Genomic DNA, 19,605 nt, shown 5'->3' with positions numbered 1-19,605 from the left:
CTCTGAGTTCTGACTTTGGCTCATCAATCTAAAATACGCAGATGTTTGACTATCAATGGGTCTGCCCTAGGGCATGGTCCTCAGATTTCTCAGGATATTAGAATTCCATGGGAACATGTAAGAATACAAATGTTGAGGTCAGGCATCAAGCCAAATAAGTCAGAAATCTGGTCTGTAAGGGCCAGCTACCTATGTTTCTTCAGGCTTTCTAGAAGAGACCATTGTGTGCCACATTTGAAAATCAATGCTTTAGAGAAACTGAAATTGGTCTTTCTTGCTCTTGTAATGATAGATTTCTGTCTTTCAAATTCTGTCCTGTCTCCCTGGTTGAGTTGTAGTAGGCTGGATATACACTGCTTTGAGCCTGCAATGTACATCTATATTGATAAATGTACATCTATATTGAAAAGTAATCATTTGCTACTTGAGCCTACTGGGAAGCTGACTTCAGAAGTGGGGTACCCCCACCACTTCAGACTCACATATTTTTATACCAAGTGTCCTCTGAGACCCTTTGTCTGTAGATGGGCTGACCCCTAACTCTGTGACAGAGAGGATAGAACAACAGGACAGCCCAAGAATAAAAACACTTAGGTTTTATAGAACAGCAAGAAGGTGAACTATTTCCAACAGAGGTTACTATTGTTTATTCCATGACATAAAAGTGCCTGTGGTGGGAAAGAGAGGTGGAAAGTTCAGCCATGGGACGCTTATTGATAGAGGGGAAAATCAATGGGGAACTGCAGCAACAGTCTCAATTTTCCCAGCTGGTTTCTGTGGGGTGTTTTGAGCTCCCAAGTTGGTAATATTCTCCTATTTTGTCTGGCTAGCTAGTTGTCTGTCTGTCTGTCTGTCTTTTTTACATTGACCAGCTATTTATTTAATAAAGTTAATCATTGAAAACCATGAGAATGGAGGGCCACACAGAACAGAGCTTTGAAGGAACACAGCATTCCCCCCACCCCGCCCCCCTGCTCACCTCTTCTTGGAACTTCGGCTTATGCCTTTGACCTGTGTGACCTGGAGAAATGTGTTCCCTGCATTCTATGGTAAGGTGATGCTAAGAAACACCCACCTACTTTAGGAATATAGGCAAAGCAGGCAGCACCTCCAGGAGGGTAAAACTCTTTCAAAGAAATTCTGAGATCTAGCCAGACTGCTTTGTTTTCTGTCTGCCTATGAGTCAAACAGTTTGCCAATACATGCCAGCTCCTCTGGGTAGTTAGCTGTGGGCCAGGCTAGCACACGTTTTTCAGCTACTCAGCTAAAAGACAGAATGACAGGTCCTGCCTTCAGGGAGACTCAGTCATGAAGAGAGGGATATCATGAAGAGATGGTTGTCAGAGTTCAGGGTCATCCCCCCCCCCCATAGGGATACGGAGTCACTTTAAAGAGGAAAAGACCTGTAAATTGGGATCCATAGAGCCCTGGACAGAAACACAGTGTGAGAATCCTAGGGGGTCGTGAATGGGTTTCTCTATGTCCTGTGATGTCCTGTGATGAGCATTTCACAGCCCGGGAAGGGGCTGAAGGGATATATAGTCTCCTCCCTACTTCCTCTAGACCTTCCTGGCGGGATGGAAAAGGCAGACTCCAAATAATGAGTCCATAAAGCACCGATGATGGTTAGTTTCAAACAAGGCAAGGAGGTGATAGTCATTAGGAGCCGGAAGTCCCATGTCCTAAGGATTACTACTGCTCAAAGCGTCCTGTGCCCTTTGATGTCTCTAACGGGCCTTTGAACTTTGGCTGGCAGCAGGTTCTCCCTTTCTTCAACCCCTCCCCACTGTCAGCTAATCCCCTTCTTCACTGGCCTTTGAAGAAAGAGACAGGAAATGCTGGGGTCTGGATTCCCATGCTCATTAACAGGCTGCACCACTGAGGAACACAGAGTCTGAAAGCAAGTAGGAGCAGGGGGGCGGGGGTCCCATCTTATGCCCCTTGGTAGCCTTAGGTTCCCACCTCATTCTGAGTTTGGGGTTATTAATAAATTAACTAGCATTACAACCATCCCCTTTGCCATTGTCTGAGAGAACTAGAATTTACTATTGTTGGGGCAGAGGTTAAATCTGAGCTTCTTGAGAATCAAAGTTACTATATTTTTTAGGTGGGCTTAAAACTAATCAAGGGTAACATAAACCAGCTTATTATAATAATGCATATATATACAAATATACATACATATATGTAGTCTGTGTGCATGATTGCGATAAAGTGGTTTTGTGTGTGCATATATACATTATATATATACATATATGCATATTGTGTGTGTATGTGTATAAGTATGCATATATGTGCAGGTACATCTGCCTATTGGTGCCTTCAGAGGACAGAGGAAGATGTCTAGTGCCCTGCTCTGTCCTGTGCACACTATTCCTGTAAGACACAGTCTCTTACTGAATCTGGAGTGTGCTGGTTTAGGGCTGTGTTGGCTAGTCAGCAAAGCCCCAGCAATCTTCCTGCCCTCCATCCACTGGAGTTACAGGGGTATAGCCACAGCCAGTTTTTACACGAGTGCTCTGAATTTGAGCTTAGGTCCTTGTGCTTGTGCAACCAACATTTACAAATGAGCCATCTCTTAGCCCCACACTGAGTATTTCTTCAAAGTTACTGTACCTGTCTCCTGTGTCATGATGCCTTCAGGGAGCCTAAGTTAGCAGCCCAGAGGCTACTGAATTCCTTTACTCCTGTGGATAAATGTGCCTAAAATGAATAAAGTCACTGTCTCCTTTATAGTCACCATGACCTATTAACTGAATTCCTCCAAGGCACTGGTTATCAGCCTTCCTAATGCTGTGACCCTTTAATCCTGTTATGGTGACCCCCCCCCCCCCACCAATGATAAAATTATTTTGTTGCTACTTCACAACCATAATTTTGCTACTGTTCTGAATTGTAATGTAAATATCTGATATGCAGGATATCTGATATTCGACCCCCCAATCTAATCTCAGGACCTACAGCTTGCAAAACGCTGCTTTAGAATGGGAGCTCCACGTGCCTAGCACTTCCGGCCTGTGCCTTTCTAGGAGAAAGTGTTTGACAACTATCTACTGAATGAATAGCGACGGGTGCCTACCCTGTGTCTAGTCGGAGATGAGCAAATTGGGGTGCAGCAGTGTTGCTGACTAGGAGAAGGGACAGACCCTCCGTCCTGTGTCCTTCCTTTGTACTCTTTTCTCTATCTCAACATAACTATTTGGAGTTTTGTTAAATTAGAATTAGAAGCCCACTTGTGAGTGTCTTTTACATATTTGCAAATGCAGCGCAAAAGCATGTGCACACATGACTCACACACCTCCCATCTTCTGAGATAGTCAGTATACATTACATAGATTATCCATTTTTGCCTACCATGATATTACCCATTATAGAAAATACCTCAGACACCAGTCTGCTATTGATCCTATCTTGATGGAGGGGCTGTGCACCTTAGAGCCGTTCCCTGGGCTCTTCCTCCCAACACCTCTAGCATTCATTTCCCCAAATTGACCAAGACCAGTTGAGGAAAGGCCAGACCTGAGTCCTGGTCCATTTCATCAAAAATCCGAGTGCTTTTGAAGTTCCAAGAGGTGGAGTCAGAGACTGCTGAATCCAAAGCTTCTAGCAGGGCAGCTGCACCAGGCCTAGAACCCCTAGCTACCGCCTCGGCTGTGTTCAGACTCCAGAGGAGCTCAATGGTATAGTGCATTGTGGGAGTTCTTTCTTGACTCCCTTCATGGTATGCCTTGAGATCTCTTGTAGCAAATTCAGAAGAGGTGTGCTATTTTGTTTAAGATAAGATCCATCCAAAGCCATTTAGTTATTATCGTGTCTGACATACGAGGAGGCATGAGGCCCATCTGTGCCCTCAACCTCACAGTCATTTAGAGTTAAAATGACTGTGTCCATAATGCCACACATTTTCGTTAAATATAACATGGCCAGAAATAATACATGCCCTGGGATACAAACCTAAAATAACATGGAATTTTCAGGCAGGTAATCTTTAATTTAAACTAAAAATAACCTAAACAGTAGTTTATATAAACCTCAAGTACCAGGACGCCCGCCCACCGCCAGTTCATCTAACTGTAAGCTTATGAGACACTTAGTTAGCCTTTGAAGGATTCAAACCAGACCAACTGTGAGCTATATTAAATATGAGCCCCCAGAAAGCCAGAATTCCACTCTTAGCTGGCCATGCTGACTAGAACATTCCTTTGGGAAGGCCACTGCTGAGAGCCAGCAAGGGGAAGTGCTCACAGCAAGTGTCCCATTCTTGTTGAGATAGATGCTATCAGGAACATAGCCTGTGGACTCCACCATCAGCTTCTCTGAAAGCTTATATAATGATCCTGTATACCTGAGGGACCGGGTTCTCTGGCCAGGACCATCTGATAGTGACCATCTTTCCATTTATAACTGACTTAATCCTCATCGGAAATTGGACGTGGTCCCAGGCATAACCTTCCGTCCTTGTTAAGACCAAGGGGTCAATAGTATCCTCGCTTGACAATCCACCTACTGTCAAATATATGCCCTTATCTACCACAAAACAACATCAACGAAAAATCCATGACCGAATGAAAACTAGGAAAACAATTAGCTTTATATCCTGTTTCACGACTGGTGTGTCCATACCCCTGTCATTCTGAACGCCTTATCTATGCCTTCTTGTTTTCTGTTATATATATTACAGTGAACCCACATGGTCACATCTTCATTTTTTACATATATTCTATAGACTAGGAACTGTTTATGAAAATGTCTTTTCTTTCTGAGATTGTATGACATTTAATATTACACATCCTAAGTCCGTTCACCATTTTCCCAAAAGGTTTTTGATTTCAGTTATTTTTGGAGCTAAATATTCCAGTTTACATATGTATTTGGTTTCCATTATCTGTTCTTCTGTTGGAGAACAACTAGGTTGGTTCCATTTCTTTGCTATAGTGACTAATACAACAGTCAACATCGGTGTGCAAATACCTCTGTGGTAAGGTATGGATTTCTCTGAGTCTATGCCCCAGAGTGAGGCAGCTGGATTAAAGAGTAGAATTATCTGTATAGGAGTTCACTGAGATGTATAAACTTTGGATTTGGCTAATCTCTCTGTGAAAATTTTAATTTGCAACCTCTTTCCAGTGATATTAAATTGTTTAAAAAGACCACATATTTCTGGGAGATGCCTGCTGGGGAGGGCGGATGTTAACTGACAGAGGACAACTGTAGATCAGGTTGCCTGGCATGTTGGCTCTCCATAGGACTGTGGCCCACTCCACAAGGCAGAAGGTGCCACTGCTTTTGGCTGATTAATGGCAGCAGGGTAAGAGAGAGGCTGTAGAAAATTGCTATGAGCAGAGCTGAGGTTCCTAGAGGGACTTAACCATTTCTCAAAATAAGAGAAGGCTGTGTGTAGTTGAAAGATGACAAATGTGTTCTCCATGCTGTGACTGGTAAGGTGTTCTTTCCTTGGAGTTGTACCACTAGAATGGGTTCCTCTGTGATAGGGATCTGAAAGGCAAGTGAGTTAGGCGATCGGAGATCCTAAGTTAGTCCTCAGAGTACCAGTGTACATCACTCTCTGGGTCCCTTCCTACCTTGAACGTAGTCTTGTCGAAGGAAGCAAGGAGACAGATGTTCATCCTACTTTTTACATAGCCCAGGACCACCTATTCAGGGGTGATACCAACCACAGTGGGCTGGGCCCTCTGGGCCCTCCCACATCCATCAAGAAAATGTACTACAGGTTTGCCCACAGTCCAATCGGATGGAGGCATTTGTCTCCTCTGAGGCCTCCTTTTACCAAATGCCCCTAGCTTGTGTCAAATAGACAAAAAACCAACCTACAGAGACATTTAGGCAGTTTCTAGGTTAGCTATCATCATCAATACCAAAACGAATATGAGAGTGCAGATCTCTGAGATCTGCATTTTTCCTCTTTGGGAGAAATACTCAGAAATGAAATTGCTGAATCGTACACTAGTTTTATAGTTCTGTTTATTTATTTTTTAGAAACCCCCATGCTGTTTTCCACAAGGGAAGTTTCTCTGACTTGCATCCTGACCATCTGGCACAGGGTTTCAAGCACCCTTATATCATTGTAGGCACTGGCCTCATCATGACAGGCATGAGAGAAAGCCCCCTATGGGGTGGTTTGCATCTTCCTGGTGCAAACCAGCTGCCATCAAGAGCATCTCTTTCACAGACCTGATGACTTTTGTAGATTGTCTTTGGGAAGTGGCTGTTCAGATCTTTAGCCTGCATTTCAAATTCAGGTTATTAGGGGATTTTTGTTTTCAATTGACTTATAGGACTTGCTTACGTATTTTGTAAATAAACCTCTCATATTGTGCTAAGTCAATGTTTCTCAACTTGTAGGTTGCATGTCAGATATTTACATTCCAATTCATAACAGTAGCTATGGTTGGCATTTCTATATCATGAGGGATTGTATTAAAGGGTTGCCGCATTAGGAAGGTTGAGAACCTTCTGTGCTAAGTGAAACGACTCAATCACAGGAGGAAAATCCTGTGTGGTTCACTTATGGTGTAAGAGTGGAGTGGTCAGTGCAGAGACACAAGCCATGCATTTGGCTGCAAGGCGAGTAAGGTCTGAGAGCCCATCATGGCCCGTGAATGTAATTACCACGACAAGGTTGAATACCCAGGAGCTTACAACAATAATGTTAAAATCTCTTGCCACAACAACAAAGAAGTTTAGGAAACTTATTCTGAGGATATGACTCCATTGTACAACGTTCATCCACCCTGAGCTCAAACTCAATAGCGTAAAGTAAAATGGTCTCAAGTTTGTTGGTTTTAGTCAGGTTTAGCATGGTGTTGGGCACCTTGAACCCAAGCACGAGGGAGGCAGAGGCAGAGGCAGGCGGATTGCTGTAAGTTCGAGGCCAGATCTGTTCTATAGAATGAGTTACAGGCCAGCCAGTGCTATGAGATCACGGCTTAAATACATACAAAGTGAACCTCAAGAAGAAATAAGCCTGCTAAGTGAAACTTTATTTGAAAGTTGCTTTCCCATGTATTTATAGATAAGTAAATGCTTTCTGTTGCCCACCAAACAGAAAAGGTTATTTAAAGGGGGGAAAAGAACAAGAGAGGAGTTGCCTTGAAACAGAGAATTCACTTTATACATCTAAATGACCATAGGACCATATCGGAATTGTTCTCATTGGACAAGATTATTCATTTGATCATTTCCTAGATCTCCCTTTGACTATTAACCAACTAGGTAGGTGGAAATTATCCAACCAGAGGTGGTTCTCACCCTGTGAGCACACCTGACACAGAGATGAGGTATCTGATATTTGGGGCACATTGTGTGGTAACAAACAGGTAGTCCACTTGGCAACTATTTAACCAGTGCTTACTAGAGGCCAGCTGCTGGGGAAGCTGCGCTAAGGGCAGGGCTAAGAAGGAGGAGGCTCTCAATGTGACAGCCTCTGAAGCTCTGTAAAGAGCACTGTGAGCGACAGAGGCCAGCGTTCATTTACTGATTAATAATGCCATTTTGCTCAGTCTTCATACATTCTGTAGTCAAACCACCTCATCTTTTGTATAAACTTCTGACAGTGGTCTATAGTGTGAGAACATTATCACCCTACCTACATTACTCCTTGTACTTTAAACCTGACTTCAACTTGACCCAGGGCCTAGAAATGAGGCACAGTGAGGTGTAGCATCTCACACTCTTCCTTTCTCTTTGAACAGCCTGGGGATGAACCATGATGACGACCACTCATCTTGTGCTGGCCGGTCGCACATCATGTCCGGAGAGTGGGTAAAAGGCCGGAATCCCAGCGACCTCTCTTGGTCATCCTGTAGTCGAGATGACCTTGAGAACTTTCTCAAGTAAGTCTTTGAGTACATCCTGTAACCTCAACAGCAGAATGTTTCTCCAAAAGACCAAACATGGGCAACTCAGCCAGTGTGGAAAAGTGAATCTTAGGATGAATTCTCATCTCAATGCAGAGTGTCCTATGATGGACCAAGCCCTCTTCCTGAGGTTGTAGCTGGTATGATGTTGTGTATCCAGTAGGGAATCATTAAATGAATGGTTGAATGAAATATCAACCCAGTGACTCTGTCTTGCCCTTCTCTGCTGATCTGTAACCATGAATGGCACCACCGTAGGGAGAACCTGCTACTTGCTGCTTCCCTTGATGGGACTGAATTTGCTAGGGATGCGTTTGCACAGTTGCCTCCTCTATGGGGAAAGGGGTGTGCTTCTCTCACTAGCCCTTTCTTCCTAGAGAATGTCTATACTTCTTAGTTTGCAGCTTTTTGTGGGACAGCTTGTAGTCTAGTTTTAGACCCATGGTAGAACAAGCATACCCATGATCCCTGTTGGTCCCTGTTGCCTGATCATAGGTCTGTGTTTACAGTGTTAATTTATGGGTCCTGAATGCTTCCCTAAGTCACCATGTTAATCCATAGTCCACATGAAGTAGGAATAGAAGTGAGTCAGTGAGTTTCACTGGAGAGTGGAGTGTGACTGTGGAGGCTAGCTGTATTTGACAGTGCCCAGGGAATTGGGGCTAACGTAGTTAAAGAGTCTTCTACTTGTTTCCTGTTGATGGAAATGTTGTTTGGTGAGTAGGCTTAGAAGTAAGTGTACTCATTTTAGGATAGCCTACTTCCACTGAGAATTGTAGTCATTGGCTCATAATAAAATATTGTAAGGCACTTGATGTTTTGGCATATCACCCAGAAGGGTCAGAGTGACAAGATGATATGCCTGACATTTGCTCGTGTGCATGGTGCTGCTCTCACTGGTGACAGATGGCTTTTGATTGATCCTGGAAGCTGTGGACTAGCCTCAACTGTAGATAGACAGATAGATAGGTAGTCAGGTAGATAGATAGATAGATAGATAGATAGATAGATAGATAGATAGATGAATAGACAGACAGACAGATAGATGGTAGATGAATTACCATCTTTCCTTTAAGGGTTTTGGCAAGTATCTGGTTTCATCTGCCTTGCTTTAAGGTTAGAAAATAAAAGCATTGGGCATCTTATCTGCTAGCAATCTCTTTGGGGGAAATGTATTTCCCATTGTAAGTGAACATTCTCTTCCTGGTTGAAATCTGTATGTTCTTGGCACAGTGCTATTGCCTTCTGCAGTAGCAGGAGGTATGATAGGGTGAGACATCAAATCTGATATACTTGCTTTGGCTCAGCAATCCCTCAAAGAGACCCCATGCTGTCAGAAATCAGCACTTTGAGTTTATTTAAAATTAAATAACCTTAATTTGTGCTCTTTTTGTTCATGGTAACTTTTGCTCAAAGCCACTTTCTAAGGCAATATAGAGTCTCATTTCAGAAAGAACTTTATCAAACTCTCCTAAGAAAGTCCACTTGCTTCACTAGAGCTGTTCCTAAGGTTCTACCAAGTGATCAGTTCTGTGTTGTCTTCAGAGAAGAGACCCACATTTAGCCATAATAGTAAAAGCACTCACGCATTAAAAGGGTAATCCCTGGTACCTAGAGCTGAAGCCAGTCTCCCAGGAATCATCGAAGACATCCTTCTCAGAGGTTGAAAACTCAGAACAAAGATGGGGCTACATTTGGAGACTAACCTTCTTCTTGGCTCTTCCAGATCCAAAGTCAGTACATGTTTACTGATCACTGATCCCAGGAGCCAGCATGCCCTGCGCCTTCCACACAAGCTGCCAGGCATGCACTACAGCGCCAACGAGCAGTGCCAGATTCTGTTTGGCACCAATGCTACCTTCTGCAAAAACATGGAGGTAAGCAACCAGGGAACGGCAGAATTAGGAAGAGGCTCAAGCTCAGCAGCGCCTCTGCAGGTCTGGATCCTGGAGGTCATGGATGTCTCAGACGTAGACATGCATGTGACTGTGTGTATGCATAGACATGAGGGTGTGTCCATGTACACATCCTCGTGGTACTTGCACAGGTTTGTCACATATTACAAACCATGAAACCTCCCCCTACACACACACACACACACACACACACACACACACTTTTGCAGGCATCTGTCCATTCACAGCCCTGTACGTGGATCACTCTGAAGGGGATGTGGATGTTTTGGGGCTACTGACACTCGTAGCCTGGTGTTTGGGGATGAAATCTTTAGGACAAAGGAAATCTAGTCACCCTTGTTAAAAATGGTGTGATGTCACCTAATTTTAAATTAGCTAAGGAAGAGGGATAAAAACTGGAGCGGAGAAGGGAAAGGATACTCACAAAGACCTGGACACAGTGGTTACTTTGTCCTCCGAAAGGTTTGACCCAGGGCTGGTGGATAAAGTGAGTTAGGCAGAGCTGCCCCAGCCAGCATAGGATCAGGTGAGTTAGGGACTAGACAGAAGTCGGTTGGTTCCACATTTCCTGCCATTTTCCTGTCCTGTGAGGTAACTGCACAACCTTGCAGGCTGAGATGACAGATAAAGGAACACACATGTACTGGGGTCTCAGTTTCCCAGATTGGACACTTTCCTTGGACTGTCACATGAAACCCCAACTGCTACAACACTCCCAGCAAAGCTTTTGAATTCAGCTTTAACAGGTAAGTAAAGGAGATGCGTAGTCAGAAGAAGGGAAGCATCGATGAGTCCCATACTGGAGGAGCCAAAGAAGGCTGGCATCCCTTAAAGACAGACCCCAGGGAAAGGGCCACCTGAGATTCTGTTGGCTCATTAGTGTCATTTCTTTCACAGAAGACAGTTAGATGGAAAGATTAGCTCTGCATTACAGCTGCCTTCTCCTAGAACAGTGTTTCTCAACTTGTAGGTTGTGACCCTGTGGAGGGAGGGGTGCCAAAGGCCTTTTCAAAGAGGCTGCATATCAGATACTGACTTAGTCAAGGTTTGTATTCCTGCACAAAACATCATGACCAAGAAGCAAGTTGGGGAGGAAAGGAGTTTTTCAGTTTATACTTCTACATTGTTGTTTATCACCAAAGGAAGTCAGGACAGGAACTCAGACAGGGCAGGAACTTGGAGGCAGGAGCTGATGCAGAGGCCATGGAGGGATGTTACTTACTGGATTGCTTCCTCTGGCTTGCTCAGTTTGCTTTCTTATAGAACCCAGAACTACCATCCCGGGGATGGAACCACCCACAATGGGCCCTCCAACCCTTGATCAGTAATTGAGAAAATGCCTTACAGCTGGATCTCATGGAGGCATTTCCTCAAGGGAGGCTCCTCTCTCTGTGATAACTCCAGCTTGTGTCAAGCTGACACACAAAACCAGCCAGTACAGATACCCTGTATATCAGATACTTAACAATCCATAACAGTAGAAAAATAACAGCTATGATGTAGGGGAGAATAATTTTATGGTTGGGGGTCACCACATCAGGAAACACTGTATTAAAGGACCTGGGCATTAGGAAGGTTGGGAGTGACTGCACTAGAAGCTCAAAATCCCCACGCATACCCTGAAGATGGCCCGTTTGTAAGCTCTGTGGAGGCAGCGCATGGCTTCCTCTGGCAGCTGAAGATCATGCTCCCGGATAGCTTTCTCTGTAGTAGAATCATCAGGAAATAGATCACATTAAATTGGCATCTTCTAGCCTGTCACTAGATGAGGTAGCTATATGGGAGTAAGGGGAGAGGGTAGCCTAGTGGCAGACACTGGTGGCCACTAGCCACACCTACCATTGGTCATCATCTCCTCTGGTGACTTAGTGAATGTTAGGGGAATCTGGAAGAGAGCTGCAGTGTTTCCCAGAAGGAGAAAGAGAGGATCTGGGAATGGAGGGCCAGCCTTCCAAGAGTCTGGGGAACTCACAGAAGGAAGAGCTGTTTTTTTTTTTTTTTTTTTTTTTTTTATTTTTATTACATATTTTCCTCAATTACATTTCCAATACTATCCCAAAAGTCCCCCATAGCGCCCCCCACTTCCCTACCCACCCATTCCCATTCTTTTGGCCCTGGCATTCCCCTATATTGGGGCATATAAAGTTTGCAAGTCCAATGGGCCTCTCTTTCCATTGATGGCCGACTAGGCCATCTTTCGATACATATGCAGCTAGAGACAAGAGCTCCAGGGTTCTGGTTAGTACATCATGTTGTTCCAACAATAGGGTTGCAGATCCCTTTAGCTCCTTGGGTACTTTCTCTAGCTTCTCCATTGGGAGCCCTGTGATACATCCAATAGCTGACTGTGAACATCCACTCCTGTGTTTGCTAGGCCCCGGCATCGTCTCACAAGAGACAGCTATATTTGGGTCCTTTCAGCAAAATCTTGCTAGTGTATGCAATGGTGTCAGCGTTTAGAAGCTGATTATGGGACGGATCCCTGGATACAGCAGTCTCTAAATGGTCCATCCTTTCATCCCAGCTACGAACTTTGTCTCTGTAACTCCTTCCCTGGGTGTTTTGTTCCCAATTCTAAGAAGGTGCACAGTGTCCACACTTTGGTCTTCATTCTTCTTGAGTTTCATGCGTTTATCAAATTGTATCTTATATCTTGGGTATCCTAAGTTTTGGGCTAATATCCACTTATCAATGAATACATATTGTGTGAGTTCTTTTGTGATTGTGTTAAGGAAGAGCTGTTTTATTCACTACTTTTCTCATCACTGTGACAAAATGCCCCTCCTCCCGGAAACAACCTGTGGGAGCTGGGGTTTACCTGGGCTCCTTATTTCAGAACTAGTCCATCATGATGGAAGGCATGCTAGCAGAAGCATCCATTCATAGCAGGAGAAACATGAGGTGTTAGTTCCTTCCATCCTGGTGGGTCAGGAAGCAGAGTTGTTTAGTTATATATCAGGGGTGGGCATAACCTTCAAGGCCCTCCTGTAATAATCTACTTTCACTAAATATCCCAAGAGTTTCACAAGTTTCCAGAGCAATGCTACCATCTGGAGACCAGGTGTTCAAACACATGAACCTATGGGAGATGATCTGCATTCAAACCATAACAGGCTGACAGAGAACCTTGGAGACCTGAAGAGGGTGCCCCTTGTCTATTCATCTTAGTGCTGTGTGTGTGTGTGTGTGTGTGTGTGAAATCTCCTCAAGGCTCAGCAAATAACTATCCTAAAAGGTAGAGAGAGCCTCTCAAGGCCTCCTGTATGCATCGGGTAGAACATACAGAGTTCTGTTTCAGGAGCAGTGCAGTATTAGTCTTCAACCTAATGTTGCTCTAGTCCCACCCAGTAAAGTTTCAAGATCTGAGAAGATCAAACATGCAATTAGTTTACATAATTCTTGGACTAGGAAGATGACCCAGTCAGTAAAGTGCTGTTGTGCAAACCTGAGGACCTGTGTTTGGATCCCCGTTATATACATAAAAGCCAGGTATGACCCTGTGTGCCCATAATTCCATGGCTTGGGGCAAAGGGCACAGAGGCAGGCTTATCTCTGGATTTTGCACACGTGCACACACAAAATGCACATAAATATAGATATGTATATATATATGTATATATACACACATATAATGCATTTTAATGCATTTCACATGCATTTAAAAATTAATATTAACCAATTTTAGAACAAAATTCAGATATTAAAAATACAGAATTACAGCTGAAGAGATGGCTCAGTGGTTAAGAGCACTGGTTACTCTTCCATAGGTCCTGAATTCAATTCCCAGCAACCACATGGTGGCTTACAACCATCTGTAATGGGATCCAATGCCCTCTTCTGGTGTGTCTAAAGACAGCTACAGTGTACTTGTATAAATAAATAAATACATAAATGAATAAATAAATAAAAACAAAAATGAAAATAAAACTTTGAAAAAAATACAAAACTAAACCAAAACAACAATGTCCAGTATCAATAAGAAAACAAATTTGACAGCTATACAAAGCAGGAAAATGCATCCATATTGAGGGAGAGTCAATAAAAGCTGGCCCAGAAATGACACAGGACATTAGAACAACAAGTATAATAATAGGACATATTGAGTGCACACATGGACTATGGACATGTTATCTGCCTGACACTTCTGGGAAAGAATACTGCAGTCTTAGATGAAGGATCTCCCAGGCAAGACTGGTAGTTAATTAGCTATCATAAGAGAGGGAGTTAGTAAGGTTAAACACAAACCAACCAAAACTATTTTAAAATAAAAAACCAAGAAAAAAAAAGACTAAAAACAAAGTAAAACAAAACAAAATGTCCTACTAAACATAAAAGTTATCTCCCAAAGGCAATGAAGAGAAGGTGAGAATGTCGAATGACTGAAACTTGCCAAATTTGATGAAAACATTCAGGCAACAGGTCAAAGGAGGTTGGCAAACTCCAAATACAAGAAACAAGGAAATCCAGACCAACATTCATCATGATTAAATTATTTTAAAGTAGTAATAGGCTCCAGCAAGAAAGTTTAGTGGGTAAAGAAACTTGCCACTAAGTCTTATGACCTGAATTCTATCCCCATGACCCACACTGGTAGGAGAGACTCTTCTCCTACATGTGCAAATACACACACACACACACACACTTATACAAACAAATGAATAAATAAATAAATAAGTATATTGTGAAAGCAGTATTAAAGATAAAAACCTTAAAATCAGCCAGGTGATTAAAGACAAGTATAAGTGAGTACATTGCTCATTATAAACAATGCAAGCAGATAAAGAGTAGAACAGTCTTTTACAGTATTGAAAGAAAGAAGTCTGTTAATGTAAAATTTTATACCCAGCAAAACTATCTCTCAAAAGCAATTATGACATATGCAGGCTTTCTATTATACCAAAGCTGAAAAACTCACCCGACATAGACCTGCACTTGAGAAAAAATGTTTTCCTTTCAGCAAAAGGAAGATATTGGGTGAAAACCTGTTTCTAAAAGGGAGTTAAGAGCCCTGGAAACAACCTCTAAGTTGGTAAAAATTGTGGTTTATATAAACATGTATACATGTCTTTAAAATGAAATTGATCATTTTACCAAAAGAACAAGAATGTTCTTGTGGTAGACCTCCATGTACAAAACCCCAGAGCCTCTGACTGTTGTCCACAGTGTAAGAGATTTCTCAAGTGTGCTTTATCCTCCTCAGATGGGGACATTGTCCTAGATTATCTGTGCTGGTCTGATGCACAGTGACTGGCTGATAAAGGCTCAGTACGAGCAGGAGGTTGGAGTAACAACAGGAGTGGGCATGAGATGGGACATGGGTTCATCCAGATAGTTGGCAGAAGAGGCTGGAACACTGCAGCTTTAGGAAGGAGCCAGGCTTGCAGGTGCCTTGACGTTAGCCCAGTGAGAGCGATTTTTAGAGTTCTGACTTCTAGAACTATCAGATCGCTGTGTTGTTTTAAACTAGTCATTTGTTTTTATCAGCAGTAGAAAGTGAGATTCTCCAGTGGAAACTAATTCACCCAAAGATGTGACATATGACATTTGCCAGAAAGAAAGCAGTGGACGTGTGGTACTCTGAGCTTTTTATGCACAAGGAGGGATAAAGTAGCCTTTCTTTGACTACAACTTTACTTTCCAGGGTTTCAGTTACCACAGTCAACCATAGTCCAAAAATGCTAAGTAGAAAATCCCAGAAATGAGCAATTACACAGTTTTGAATAACTTTTGTCACTTGTTGGTAATTGTCTCTAATCCCGAGTTCCTTGCTGTGCTATTTAAATTCAACTTTATAATAGCTATGTGTAGGAAAGAAGCAGTCCATGTAATGTTGGGTACAACTGTATGTCTGGTGCTTAAGATAACACAGATTGAGTAAAGACTGACAATATCAGTTACAAAACAACCAGTTAAACAGGAAAAATGCACACAACTATATATTGCTTCTTTTGTGGTTATTAAGCTCATTGGAAGAGCATGTAAGGATGGATTTTAGATATATATTGTAAATGACACTCCATCTCATTCAGAAAGTAAAGCAATGTATGTATCTCAGACCCTGAAGACATGATTCATTTAGGTGTGAGTCTGCCTACAGCCCACAACCCTCACCTGACTCTGTGTAGACAATACTCACGGTCCAGTTCATGTACCAGCAGTTTTACTGATTGCTGTCATTACATGTCAAATAGTCTCCCCTGAATTCAAAAAGAGCTATGCTATGGGCCAGAGACATGGCTCAGTAAGGAAAGTACTTGGTGTGCAAACCTAGGTTTGGACCCATGTCTCCAGAACCCACATAAAAGTCAGACACAGTAACATGTCTGTAATTCTGGTGCTCTTAGGGAGACATTAGAGGTGGATGTTGGAAAATCCATGGAAGCTCGTGGGCCAGCAAGCCTGGTATACACAAACATGAAAACAAGACAGAGCTCGTCTCAAATAAGGTGGGGGTGAGCAACATCCAACATTGTGCTCTGAACTACACACACACACACACACACAGAGAGAGAGACAGAGACAGAGACAGAGACAGATACAGAGAGACAGAGCTTACTTTAAGATTTTTAAAAGCATGCTGCTGTGAAATACTCAGCATTCTCCAAACCACTTTGGTCCCGTTTAATAGGAAAAAAAAAATTCTACTTACTTACTTACTTACTAGATGTCATAAAACATAAGAAAACACTCATAGACAGGCATTTTAGGAGAGAGAATATCATGTAGAAATTACAACTTCAAAATTCTGGAGGAACCTCTCGCTTAAAAGCCGCATTCCTGTGTGGGAATTGAGAATGCTGTCTGAATTCCCAGGCCCTGAGTTCCCTGGAAGACAGGAACCTCAGGGAAGTTCGCAGCCAGCCATGGGGCCGAGGTTCCCGTGAAGAGCTATCATGGAAAGTTTGGAAAAGCACCTGAACACTAATGAGACAAGTGTGTGTGTTGTGTCTGTCTGTCTTTTGTCTCCAACATTTCTAGAACTTTAAGCCTACCACTAAAACTAACGAACTGGAAGAGGGGTTGGATATGTCCCAGGGAATAAAACCTAGACACAGCGGCTGCAGGGTGGAGTGCTTTCTGGTTTTGGAATACAGAACTTAAAACAAAGAGTGAAAGAAACTAGGTAGAGTGCATTTTGAGACAAATACTAGCATCTTCACTACCTGTGAGCCTTCTTCCTGTCTCTGCTCTGCCTTCTGAGAAACAAGTTTCCCCTCTGAGGGCTGGCAGGACAGCGTGAATTCAATCCCTGGGACCCACATGGCTGAAAGAGAGAACTGCTTCCCCAAGTTGTCCTTCAGCCTCCAGATATGTGCTATTCTGCTCACATGCATGTGCACGCACACACACACACACACACACACACACACACACACACAAATCAAACAAACAAACAAACACACAAATGCTAAATATATAAAAGAGTTCTTCTGAAAGTTGAACCTATAGTGTACCTTGACTGAAGGTTGCAGGCAGGTCCAGCCTCCCTGGTCTCAGGATGGCATTTCCCATCCCCTCATGATTATCCTGAACTAAAGCCCTTGGATGGTTTCATTGGATTTTTGTGAAACAGGCTGGGAAAGTGATCGCAGCTCTTCCCTCCAGCTTCTCACTGAAGCGAATATCCCCTTCACGTATGATGGCTGGCAGTAGGCCCCAGCTGTCTTTGCAGTTCCCATGGCAGTCTTGAGAGTAGGAATCATAGATACCTTCATTCTGTCTAACAGCCATGGCTGAAATCACAAAGTACCCTTTGTACTCCCCACATCTTCAACATCCTGCAACATCTTGCACCCCTGGCTAACCCTTGTCATACCGGGTGTCTATCAACACGGATTCCAGGCCAGGGGCATTCCAAGCCCGATGGCCTGAGTTCAATCCCCAGTTCCTATGTAGAGAAAGGAGGGAACTATCTCTATCAACTTGTATCTGACCTTCACACATACATAATGGTACCTGCACAACCCAACACCCCCCATACACACATGCATGCACACATGCACACACACACTCACACACACACACACACACACACACACACACACACACACGGGCTCACATTTTTAAAACCAGAAACACTCAATTTGCTGTGTTACTTACAAGGAAATACCTTTCTGTACTTTGAAAACCTCGCTGTCTCCCTGCTTGTCCTACAAGGCTCATATTATTGGGCTTTGACAACCATAACCCTGTCTCTAAACGTTCAGAGCCTGGGAGAGGGACAGGCAGGCTGGCATCTGCCCAGTGTAGGAAGCCCCAGATGCCCTGAATTCTCTTTCTTCTTTGGGTAGAACTCCTTGCAACTAGACTTCCTTGTATGTTCTTGTCCTGGCACCCACAGCACATAGCTGTTTTAAGACCCATAGAAGTTAAGACGAATGCCCTTACTCATAGGAAAAACATTACTGCAATCCGTGCTAGGAGCTACCTACGCTTCCAATAGTAACCAGCTTTCTGCTCTCCTGAATATCTGCATACTTCCCAACCAAGACAAATGAAACCACGGTCCAGTTTTGCTTGTGGAGTTCTGGAGGCCCGCATAGCATCACTGTTGAATCTTTTGTGTCTGTCTGCAGAATGCTGGTATTGTAAGGCTCAGGGCTGTCTATGGAAATATGAACTACAAAAAAAAAATTGGCATCAATAACTGGCATTTGTTGTAGAAGTTACTGGCAAGGAGAACTGTCTCTTCTCTTAGCCAATGGTAATGTGATGTTTTTAATTCAATAAAGCATTTCAAGAAAGTCCAAACATAAAAGTTATAAACACTAGCGGGTAAATATTTATTAGAAAGGGGAAATGAACTTTATGCAATTAGCACAATCAATCCTCTTTACGATTACAAGTTCCTCCTGTCCCCCGTCAGCGAAGTCACTCCTCGGCAAGGCTTTAAAGCTGTCAGAGCTCAGACACCCTGCCAGGTGAGGCAGAGGGTGGCAAAGGAACTGTAGATGACACTGTCCTCTGTAGACACCGTCAGCTGGAAGTGTGAGTGCACATCGCTACTGGAACCAGGGCTAGTGGGCAGGGACACACATAGCAGCGTCCTGACCAGGGTCACTGCCTCACCAAGACCCCAACCTTCCTGAAGAGTCCAGCATGTGAGGGTCCCAGCTGAGAGATGCCGCGTGATGCTCCTTCATGCCCACATGTCAGCTGCCTCTCAGCAACACAGTGTATCTTCACTGCCCTGGAGCCGGTGTGCGATGGCCACAGGTCAAAAGGAAGGAGCTCTCAGGAGTTGCGTTTGCCATAGTTACTATTAACATGGGTGTGCCCACACATTATAGTACTCACAAAGGACTGTGATGTTTGTGCTGTTGAAGAGTGTTGAGTGTCAAAGCTTTGAGTCGACTGTTTCAGGATGGCAAGAGTATCTGGAGCACGACTCACACAGTGATAAGAGTCTCCGTAATCAGGCTGCCTGCCCCCACCTGTCTACATCCAGTATCATAGTCTTTCTCTGCCTCAGTCTGCTAATCTGAAAAAGAGAAATGAGAGGTCGAGTCCTATTGACCCAGCATCACGTTGTTTTAAACGAGATGACCTAACTTTTAGCACGTGGCACACACCAGTAAGTGTCACTGGCTGTTTTTCTGTTACATTGTTTCTTGGATCCAGCAGGACAGTGGCAGATGCATTGCAGCTGGCTGTCCTGTTAATTGTCCTTTTCTCGAATCTCTGTGTACTTGACATGTTTCCTGGCACCCCGAAATGTTGGAACCCTCAAAGATAGCCCCTTACCTAGTATGTGCCTCCACAACTCCCTGTCACCAGGCGGGAAACCCTTTCTGTGTCCTGCTGAGAGATAC

General features: G+C 43.5%; 1 protein-coding gene across 1 annotated transcript in view; it reads left to right on the top strand.

The window, feature by feature from the left end:
- The window catches only part of Adamts17 (ADAM metallopeptidase with thrombospondin type 1 motif 17), a 306,153-nt gene that overhangs the window by 148,392 nt on the left and 138,156 nt on the right, over positions 1-19,605 (top strand). The window contains exons 9-10 of the mRNA XM_021167985.3: positions 7,713-7,853; positions 9,604-9,754. Coding sequence (XP_021023644.1) covers positions 7,713-7,853; positions 9,604-9,754 — 292 coding nt within the window. The remainder of the gene's footprint in view (positions 1-7,712; positions 7,854-9,603; positions 9,755-19,605) is intronic.

Source organism: Mus caroli, unplaced genomic scaffold (genome assembly GCF_978045245.1).
Source record: "Mus caroli unplaced genomic scaffold, Mus_caroli_1 scaffold_8, whole genome shotgun sequence".
In the NCBI taxonomy this organism is placed as follows: domain Eukaryota; kingdom Metazoa; phylum Chordata; class Mammalia; order Rodentia; family Muridae; genus Mus; species Mus caroli.
This window is presented reverse-complemented; position numbering and strand designations above follow the sequence as displayed.